The sequence below is a fragment of the Salminus brasiliensis genome, chromosome 18, assembly GCF_030463535.1.
Source record: "Salminus brasiliensis chromosome 18, fSalBra1.hap2, whole genome shotgun sequence".
In the NCBI taxonomy this organism is placed as follows: domain Eukaryota; kingdom Metazoa; phylum Chordata; class Actinopteri; order Characiformes; family Bryconidae; genus Salminus; species Salminus brasiliensis.
In genome coordinates, this window is record NC_132895.1 from 27,329,008 (window position 1) to 27,340,387 (window position 11,380).

Sequence of the window (11,380 nt, forward strand, 5' to 3'; positions counted from 1 at the left end):
AAAATGAGATTTATTCAGAATGAGTTTTATTGGCCAACTATGTTTAGTGGACACACACAGTGCTTTAGTTCCGGACGTTGGTGTATCAGTAGTATCTACCATATACAGACAATGTACGTATATATTAGAGTATCTCAAATGTGTGTCATTCATACTACACAGTGGCAGATAAAAAAAATAGCGCAACGCAAAATAAAACGATTTAGCTGTTGTTGTTTATTATATATATATATTCTGTAGCGGAAGGTTTAGTTGGTGACAAGCAGGAAGCGGCTGGGCAGAGGAGCAGTGAGACGGTCAGCCATTGCTGTGTGTCGTGGCTGAAAAGCAAAATACGAAAGCAGTGAAGAAGCTGTTTGTGGGAATTATTTATATTTTTCTAACATCCAAGGGCGACCTTAAGCCATAGTCCCATCTACTTATAAACGCAGGGTATGTATTATGAGTTGGTTTGTACAGAAAGCGACTTTGTACGCCTGAACTGCATAGCTGGTTTAGCAGGCAGCCCCACTGCTAGCTAACGTTAGTCGATTGACGAAGCAAATTTGAACAGAGATTGTTTTAAAAAGCAAATAACTGATTTAACGTTCTTTACTAGTTACAATGTTTGGTGAATCATATGACTATTGGGTTGTGTTGAGTGTCTAGCTCATTTTTTATGTGATGTTACAGTTACTCTTGTTTTACCCCACGATTTGCGTGATCTTTTAGCTACGTTCACGTTTTAGGTCAGATCTCCGGCGTTGGTGGAACTCGATGATCTCGATGGCTTAGGTAGCTGTCGGACCTAAGTGACACGTATACAGGATTTTAGATGGCAAATTCATTTTAACACGGCTTTAGCCAAAGAGTGCAGTTGAGCTCATTAATCGAGTTATTTAGTGTATACAATGTTCTTATTAACACGAGATTTTAATGCAGGTACTTGAAACGTAGCTAGGGACATGGCTGGATTTTCATGAAGATTGTCAACCTGGCAAACACTGCACCGCTAACCCTAGAAATGTAATTGAAGCTGTTATCTAACAAAGTGTATTTGGCCTTTTGTGTTATAAGATTATTTTGAAGAACTTTTGTCACCTTAATCGTTAAGTCAATATGACAATGTGTGTCCTGTCTTTGAAAGTTGCTTGGCATGGACGCCAGGCCTTAAAATTAAAGTTTATTTGCTCCATTTAAAAGCAGTTAGATTTTGTAAAAAAAACAAACAAAAAAAGGTTTTTCTGGTCTGTTTTATAGAGTTTAATCAAGTGCTAGATAATTTGGGGTTTGCAGTTATTACACGGACCAAGGTGTCTGTGGTGAATTTTCTATAACTTCTATAGTCCTGCAATTGGCTTATGTAAAACAGGAATTCCCCAATTGAACCACTCACAACTGTCACAATTATAAAAGCATCTGTCTGGATTAGAGCGCTTAGGAGGGACACCTGATGACGTGTTGTTGAGCTGTGTTTGTCTGGTCTTGACCTTTGCTTTTGCTATACTTTAACCCAGTACAAGTTTGCAGCTTGAGCAATTGGAATAACAGGTCCCCTGATAAGCCCAAGATCAGTGGCTATCTGTGACACTGTGGATTTCATCTTGATCATGTCATACTGATGGGCCAAACTCGTAACAGCTAAGTTTTGCAGATGCAAGTGGGTGTGGCCAGACATGCCTGATTGACTGGGCAGATGCATATAATAAATATCAAGCCTGTGCAGACCTCTACTGTGCATTGGTTTTTGCAGCAAAAGTTAGGTGACCAAAATACTGACTCTTCTGTAGGTTATGCATAACGTCAGTTGATGGAATTTCTGCATCCCCTATATTTTTTCCTTATACCAGTCATCTCCAGGGTATTAGACCCTAATAAAATGTTGATTAGTGCTTAAATAAAATACCTAGTCTATAGTTGGTTATTTAGATTTCGCAAAGAAAAATCATTTGGAAACGGTTTGAGACAGACTGGTTGTGCACCAGGTTTTGGTGTTTACCAGGGTTCACATGGCAGCATTTCTTTTTCTTTCCTTGTATTTTTCCTTTTCAAAACAGGCATGAGAATTTGTGCTAATTGAATAAAACCTGGAGCTGTAGTGTCGATCGCTGTGATGTTCCTCTTTATGAGATCATCATAAATAAAGTTTGATCCTAGAACACAGTTGTCATCATCCTTTTACTATATTCTACATTTTTTTTAATTATTTTTTTTCTTTTGCAGACGTTACAAGACCCAGATATGTCCTTCATATTTGACTGGATTTATAGTGGTTTCAGTAGTGTACTGCAGTTTTTAGGTAAGTAAAAAATATTTTTTAATATTAGTCATTTGTAGAACAAACAGCACATGTCACATTGTTATGCTTTTCTTTTTAAAAAATCCAGGTGAACCAGATAATCCAGTGTTTTGAGGCCACTTTTCACTCTCCTGCCCAACTTGTTGTCATGTAGCAGAAAAGCCCCGAACAAGTGCACACAATATAAATCCCTCTTATATTTTAATTAAAAAATATTAAAAGATTGACAGTACTTAAAAATATATTGAAGCTCATACAATTAAACACTTTTCTGACAGTTATTGAGAAGGCAATATAAAACAAATGTAAATGTCAATTCATTTTTGATAGTATCCTTTGTACCTGTTGCTTTTTGTCTGATCGAATTCATATTGAGGAAAAAAAGTTTTTGAACAGACGTGCAGTTACAGCTTTAAAATTACAGCGTTGTGGTTGGTGTGGCGCAACAGATAACACCACTACCTGCCAGTGTGCTACCACACCACGTGGAATACTGGGGTTCGATTCCCGGTCTGTATGACTATCCTGCGCTACACCAATAAGAGTCCTTGGGCAAGACTCCTAACACTACACTGACCCTCCTCTGTGATACGAGGAACCTTGTAAGTCGCTCTGGATAAGAGTGTCAGCTAAATGCCATAAATGTAAATGTAAGATGTCAGTACCATGACTATTCGGTAGAAATGCACATACTGTTACCCTACCTTGTATTAAAGCTACAATGACTTTTAAGTTAGGGAAGACACACAAATTCATTCATCAATTTATAATTAAAACTTACCTTTGGTCTCTCCAGTTTATTTTCTAGTTATCTTTGTAGAGATTTAATTCATCTGCTTATTTTGTTTAAACTTATATAATTTATTTTTATTATTTTTTTAACACTTCTCCTAGGATGGCTTCAGCTCTGCTAGGATGAATTCAGTTTTTTAGTTTTGTGTAGTGATTGTGGTATTTAGGTTCACAATACAGGTCGCATATAATACACATACATGTTATGGAGACACATTTATTAATATTACTACAGTTGTATATAATTAGATTAGAAGTTCCTTATCTGGACAGTAAGTGTTTAATGCTCAGTAAACTTTCTTTAGCAAGAAACATTAGCTGTACAAGTAATACAGCAGTACTATACTGTATTACAACTAAATACACAGTGTGACTTTTGAATCTTTTCAGATCACAGAGCTCTTGCCACCTTTTAAACAGGAAGTCAGTGTTTATCCTGGTTTTAGCAGAGACTGCATTGTGCATTCTGTTTTTCTGCAACTCTACTGGTAACTAAAAGTTGGAAGGCAAAAAAAGTCTGGTGGTTTGTGTGGTGTTGATTCTGTTTCCCACTCGCTAGGTTTACCATAACTTGGCTAACCTGGCTACAAATCCAGTGTGTGTCACTGCTTTGCTGTAGACATAAGTGAAAAATCTGGCTAGTATTAAACCCAACCATAATTGAAATGGCTTACTCTGTATACTTAAAATGCTAGGGCTGCATCATATTGGAAAAACTGACAATGCAATATTGTCTTCTGTGATATATATTGAGATATTGAAAATACAGGCATTTTCACCAGAATGCAGCAGAAGCTGAAAGGCTTTTCTCGTTCTTTCAGGACTGTACAAGAAATCAGGCAAATTAGTATTTCTCGGCCTGGACAATGCTGGCAAGACTACGCTACTGCACATGCTTAAAGATGACAGACTGGGTCAACATGTGCCAACTTTGCATCCAAGTAAGTCCAACTTACATTTGTTGTTTGCTTTTAGTGTTTTTAGTTTATAAATGAGAAGTTGGCTAAATGGAGGACTGTATGGTGAAGAGGGTGGTTGCCCTGATCCAGTCTGAGTACCTTAATGCTGACTGTTGGCCGATACAGATCCGTTTTTTGTATTCAAGACCTAAGACTATATTCAAGGCCAGCTGACTATATTTAATGACCAGTTTATATAATAAGACAATCTTAACTGATTTATTTGGTAGCAAACTTTTTTTTTTTTTTTTTTAAATAGAAGGACTGTAAACTTAACTCATATTGTGTTTAATATCTTATAATCCAGTTTGGCTGATCTATTTGACCATTCAGTTCCTTTAAAATGCATTAGTTAAATCACTTTGAGTGCAGCGTTTTAGAACAATACGCCTGGTTTAAAAACTATATATTTTTTTAAGCACAGCATGTTGCAGCAAGGTTTAAGTACAAATAATTGACATCTTCATCTAATTCCTTAGCCTCAGAAGAGCTGACCATTGCTGGCATGACCTTCACCACCTTTGACCTTGGTGGTCACGCACAGGGTAGGTAATGTGGTATATTACCTTCTTTGATAATTTATCCATGACTTTCTACTGACATACCATGTTTGTCTCCTAGCACGAAGAGTGTGGAAAAACTACCTCCCGGCTATCAATGGCATTGTCTTTCTCGTCGACTGCATAGACCACCCTAGACTGGCAGAATCCAAAACAGAACTTGATGTGAGTTGGTGTGTGTTATATTAAAATGTGAGTTTGAGGAACACCATGTTAATGTTACACTATATGGCTATACGCATCAGGAGGCCTGCTCATTCATTATTTTTTTCCAAAATCAAGGGTGTTAAAGAGTTTATCCTGTTTTTGATGGAGTAACTGTCTCTAGCATCCAGGGAAGGCATTCTGCTACATTTTGGTACATTGCTGTGAGGATGTGATTGCATTCAGTGACAAGAGTGTTAAGTCAGGATGTTGGATGATCACCACCCCAACTCATCCTCAACTTTCCAACTCACCCCAAAAGTATTGGAAGGAGCACCATTATTTCAGAGAACACAGTTCTATTGCTCAGCAGTTCATTGCGAAGGAACCTTATATCCCTCTAGCCCACACCTGGCATTAGGCATGGTACCAATAGATTAATAGGCTTTGGTATCTATAAAGCTAGTAGCTAAATGCATTAATTAGAATGGCTGTATACACATTTGTACGCATAGTATGTACAATGCATTTGGAAAGTCTTTAGACCTTTTCATTTTTTTAAAGGCCTTGTTCTAAAATAAAAAAGATACAAATTTTCCTATCAATCTGCTCTTAGAAAGTGAAGTCAGGGTTTTAGAAATTATAGGAAATTTATTTATTTACTGGCTGTCCCACCAAACTAAGTAATTGGGCAGGAGGGCCTTGGTAAAAGAGGTGATCAAGAACCCAATTGCCACTGTGGCTGAGCTCCAAAGATCCTGTGTGCAGATAGGAGAAACTTCCAGAGGGTCACCCATCACTCCACCAATCTGGGCTTTATGGAAGAGTGGCGAGACAAAAGCCTCTTCTCAGTAAGACACATGAAAGCCTGCCTGGATTTAGCAGAAAACAAGATTCTGTCTGATGAAACCAATATTTAACGTTTTGCCCTCAATTCTTAGCAACATGTCGAGGAAATCAGGTACTGGTCATCACCTGCCCACCCTCCAGTGAGGCATAGTGGTGGCAGAATCATGCTGAGTTGTTCAGCAACTGGAACAGGGAGACCGTTCAGGGTTGAGGAAAAGCTGTGAAATGTAAAGTGAGAGAGATGTTCTGATCCAGAGGGCCGAAGGTTTACCTACTAAAAAGACAGTGACCTTAAGCACACAGCCAAGACAACACTGAAGTGGCAGAAAAATACTTTAATGCTCTATTTTTGCTATTGTCAACAGGCACTAATGACAGATGAAACTATTGGAAATGTGCCTATCTTGATCCTTGGCAACAAGATCGATAAGCCTGAGGCCATAAGTGAGGAAAAACTGCGTGAACTATTTGGATTATATGGCCAGACAACAGGCAAGGTAAGGATAACCCATTATTTTAAGAATGTACTTATTGTTAATTTGTTAAATGTTTCTATTGTCAAATCTTTACCATTTTAAAAGCTATAGCCAGTTCTGTAAGTATTTGGACAGTGATTTTTTTTTTGGGGGGTGGGGTGGGGGGGTGTTTACCAACACAATGAAATTGAAATTGCAAAATCAATATGATTGATGTGAAGACTTTAGCTTGGATTCAAGCTAAATATTACATTAACCATTTAGAAAATAAACATTTAATTCACAGTCCCTCCTGTTGTGCTATTAACAAGCAAACCGCCAGGGAATGGCAATCAACCGCCAAACCTGTTCATGTTTTCTTCGTTTTGTAAGATGGAGACCACGGCTGGTGCTCTGGTCACAAAACCAAACGCAGCTTCACCAGTTTAGATGAGGTACTATGCAAAATTTGTGAGACAAAGCCTGCATGTTGGAAGTCAGCTATAGAGGAGTCATATCAATGAGTAGATAAAAACACGCCCTCAAAGAAATAAGAGAAAAGACAGAGCAAGTGAATGCGACAGCGCCACCAAAAAAAAAACAACAACAAAAAAGGTCTTGGACAGACAACGACGTCTGCTTTCATACCCTAGAGCCCGAGCAGATCACACAGCATCAGAGGTGTCAAAAAACGAAGTACAAATACTTTGTTCCTTTACTTAAGTCGAATTTTGTTTATCTATACTTTACTGGAGTAATTACTTTTCAGCTGACTTTTTACTTCTGCTCCTTACATTTTCACACAATTATCTGTACTTTATACTTGTTACTTGTTACCAAGTGTGAATTTGATTGTGGTTGGATGAGAAGTATAAACATAGGCTATTCTGACACCCTGTTGGTTTGTAAGCGTGTCCACATGTCATGTCACACTCCAGCAAGGACATGGCAGACTTATGTAGCCTAATATGAAGATGTGTGTGGCAGAGACTCAAGTGGAATCGAGTGGAATGTCCCAACTAAGCACCACATTTACATTCCAATAAAGATTATTGATAACATGCCTCTGAAGTTTGACTTTCTGCCACCATTACAATACTTATAGGCAACTGCTCATCATGGGGGTGGGCGATTATATCGAGATATTAAAATGAATAGGGATATAAACAGTGGGATATGGAGTGAGGCTATATCGTTTATATCATTATTTGATTACTCAAGTCTAAATCTTGTACAGTGCCTTATTCTGTTTTCTCATTATGAGTTTGTGCTCTGCTCAGCTTGTCTGCTTTGCTCTGCTCACAGCCCCGCCCCCACACTCACTCACTCACTCACTCACTCACAATGGAGATGAGTAACAAAGAGCGTGAAGAGGAGTTGGTCTGTAAAAAGAACAGTGGTTCATTATATGGAATTGGACCAGTCAGATGAGGAGCAGAATCGTATTATCTGCAGGGAATGCCGAAAGAAGGTAGCTAGTATCAAAATGCGAAAAAAACTACCAACCTATTTCACAGCTTACAACAAAAGCAAACTTCTGTACGAAGAAGCTGTTAAACTCTAAGCTGCTGCTACTGTTATATATCGTATCGTATTTTGCCATTCAGCTAAAATATTTGCTAAGGCAAAATCAGAAAACAAGAAACAAGCAGAGTTCAAGTGTAAAAGGCAGACAAAAGCTTGTGTTGCAATAAACTTGTAGGCTATGCTAGTTCGCTGCATGCACTCAGTTCCCATGCGCAGTAGTACATCCTATCAGGCTACAGGGCGCAGTGAATGTGAACTCTTAACGCGTGTTTTTGAGTGGTTTCCGCCAAGTGAGTGACCTACTCGATAATGTCTGCTCGCACATTGTTAAAACAATAATTAAGATATTATCGTAGACGTCACATATCACACACCCTTAACATATACAAGGACTGGCGGTAAAACCGCATATTGCAATGTTGAGCCACCCTAAATCACCACAGGATTAATTCTAGGTACATATAGAGGGTTTACTTTAAGATATAAACTGACAACACTCAAGAACAGAAAGGTCAGATTAGACTGCTGGCCAAAAGTCTTTTAAATTCTTTAACGATTTTTTTTGGTCAGGTGAAACCATGATTAGCTTCAATATGGAGAAATAAAGGAAATGTCTTAGTGTTCTGGCATGGCATGTGTGGCTTCCAGTGTAACTGGGTCACTGCTCAATATGACACTATTTTATTGTATAATAAAAAACTTGTGACACTTCTTTATAGATGACCACTCCAGACTCTTAGAACAAATCAGTTACAAATCAATGACATAGCAGTATCTGAACATTCAGTATATTATCAAGAGACCTTTACTAAAAACCTATACTGTTTTTCACTTAATTTGGAGTTCAGATCTGTAGATGTTTGCTTGAGAAATCACTGATTATCTAACATGTCTAACACGACCGTCTGAACAGATCTGTCTCTTCTTTTTCTGAAAGTTCTGAACCTAACTGCAAGAGATGTCTAATTGTTCACTTTCTTTTCAGGGTAACGTTCCTCTGAAAGAACTGAATACAAGACCGCTGGAGGTGTTCATGTGCAGTGTGCTCAAGAGACAGGGGTATGGAGAGGGCTTCCGCTGGCTCTCTCAATATATTGACTAGAGGCCCTGCCATTAGAGGGGTTCACCAGGAGCCGCTTAACCAACACCACACTCATCCCCATGTTCTAAAGCCTTTGCCCTCTTCAAAAGAAAACAACCCAGTACAGCTTGATTCAAAAGGACTTTTATTGGTGGACATTTAAATTGACCAGTTTCTGTTTTCTCATACACCTTTTTCTAGAAGAATATCATACCAGTGACTCAATCCAAACCTTTCACTTCTTTAGGTCTTTTTATTTTCCTTCTTTTATTTCTTGTCATTTTTGGTTTTCCAAGCCTGTTTCATGCTGAAAAAGTGGTAAATGTTATAGTGATATTGGTAACCTGTTTCAGGCAGTAAGTAACAGACCCATATACAGAATGTCCTACATGCGCGACAGCTTTTTGACAGAAAACGTTCTGTCACATCACCAGTGTTGCATTATACTTGTCGTTTTCTTATTCCCGTTCTCTCTGAATATAATATATGTGGCCTAGCTTTGTGGCTATTGATGATGAGCAGCCATGAATTGACCTTATCGTTGTCCTTTCGGTATCGTTGTCCTAAAAACTCTTTAGTTAATTGGTGCTTAGTACAGCCTAAAATCATAGGTAAAAAATGATGGTTAAAAAGGTTCTTGCGTGATGCCATGGAAGAACCCATTTTGGTTCCATTCCATGTGTGAGTCTAAACCTTTTGGAAGCTTAAAGAAACTTCTATTGGAGAATAAAAACACACACACCTCTATTAAAATGACATTTATGAAACCAAAAGTGGCTCTTTTATGGCATCACTCAAAGAACCTTTTTGTAGCATGATTCTTTTTTTTTTTTTTTTTTTTTAAGACTGTATGGCAATAAACACAAACAGGAATGGGTTGCAGACTTTTGGATGAGACAGTTAAGGATCCTTATGGGGATGGAATTAAACAAGTTTTTTTGTGTGTTCTCAAACATAAACTTATACAAGTTATGAAATACCGTGACTGTGAGAAGGTGCAGTGCGAAGATACAAAACATTTGTACATTTAAAGGCCATTCTGTAAGTCAAAGACAGATTCGTTCAGAGTGTCCATGTCAAATGTTTAAAAACCAGAAGATTATCCTGTTTTCAATGAAGTACATGGGCGCTATGTAATGTAACACCATATATGATTTTTTACAAGCGGCGTCCTGAGTAGTTGATTTAATCTGTGTGCATTACTAAGAGAAATAGCTATAATGCATGCACTTTTTTTTGAATGAACCTAACTAATGAGGACAATTTCCAAAACAAGAGAGGCCAAATTAACAAACAAAACAGTTTTTTTTTCCTTTTAAGGGAACAATGCAATGGTACAATAATAGACTTCCTTTTCTGTTCGGTATCTTTGCGTTCCATCCATCATTCCAAAAGCTGTTCTGTGTAAGGGAGATACTGTTGTTTGCATCATAATTGTAATAAATGTTTGCATTTAATACAGGATCCAAAGCTTTCAGTGACTTTTCTGAAAGCAAATTGTACATATTTGAGTTGGTTTACCTCATAAGGCTTAATCATAAAATAATGTGTTTTTTATACACTCAATTTATTATGGCAAAGTCTGATGGAAGTGTTTTTGATTAGCCTACATTTTTAAATGGACAGTTATAAGATAAGTAAGGCAATAGTGAAAATAATCAAATGCTTCTTCATTCTTGTGTGATGCTATGGAATAACCCATTTTGGTTCCATTCCATGTGTGAGTCTGAACCTTTTGAAAGCTTAAAGAACCTTCTATTGGAGAATAAAAAAACACACACACACACATATCTCTATTAAAATGACATTTATGAAACCAAAAGTGGCTCTTTTATGGCATCACTCAAAGAACCTTTTTGTAGCATGATTTTTTTAAGACTGTATGGCAGTAAACAAACAGGAATGGGTTGCAGACTTTTGGATGAGACAGTTAAGGTAGAGAGGATGGAATTAAACAAGTTTTAGATAAGTAAGGCAATAGTGAAAATAATCAAATGCTTCGTCATAGAATCCATAGATCCATCCAGTTTTGACTTTTTGTTTTAGCTCCTTATCCTGTTGAATGACATGAAAAATCTTTAGCATACCTGGGTAAGGTGTTTTGGCGTCTGTGGTGGGTTTGGTCCTTTTCAATAAGTGTAATAATAGCATTTGCTAGTTATTGTTGTAAGACTATTTGATGCTATCTAACACTGATAATTTTCTCGAAATTCCAAAACATCAAGCTGTATTTCAGTATGTAGACGATCTCCAGATCATCATGAATGGTCAGTCTACTAAAGTAAATTTTTAATTTTTTTTTCTTTTGTTTTTCGTCTTCAATCATTTCTATAAAATGATTAACATGGACGCCCTTGGTGAATTATCGACTACGGATGTTGACAATATCCTTATTTGTCCATAATTGCAATCACAATTGTTTTTCTTTGGAGAATTATCACAGCACTATGTTCTACTAAAGTTCTAATAGTCATCAGGAAAAAATATGTATTTAAAAATTTTTTTTAAATAAATTATATAGTGCTTTCAATGGCAAGGGCAACAGTGGCAGAAAAAACTTCCTCAGACTGAGAGGAAGAAACCTTGAGAGGAACCAATACTCAAAAGGGGAATCAATCCTACTCTGGTCGACACCAAATAGCTCAACAAATAACAGAACAAGAAGAATAAGGATTGACAAATAACAATAGTGTGGATCCAAAGCAGGACATTGCAGCAGGGAAGTGGAGAACCAT

At 37.4% G+C, this 11,380-nt stretch overlaps 1 protein-coding gene across 1 annotated transcript; it reads left to right on the forward strand.

The window, feature by feature from the left end:
- The first annotated feature begins 272 nt into the window (after window positions 1–272).
- On the forward strand, window positions 273–10,109 carry sar1b (secretion associated, Ras related GTPase 1B). The gene is made up of 7 exons (XM_072661999.1): window positions 273–432; window positions 2,203–2,278; window positions 3,892–4,011; window positions 4,509–4,574; window positions 4,651–4,754; window positions 5,948–6,079; window positions 8,550–10,109. The coding sequence occupies exons 2-7, from the start codon at window positions 2,221–2,223 to the stop codon at window positions 8,664–8,666; spliced, it is 597 nt and encodes a 198-aa protein (XP_072518100.1). The 5' UTR covers window positions 273–432; window positions 2,203–2,220; the 3' UTR covers window positions 8,667–10,109.
- Window positions 10,110–11,380: the final 1,271 nt, after the last annotated feature.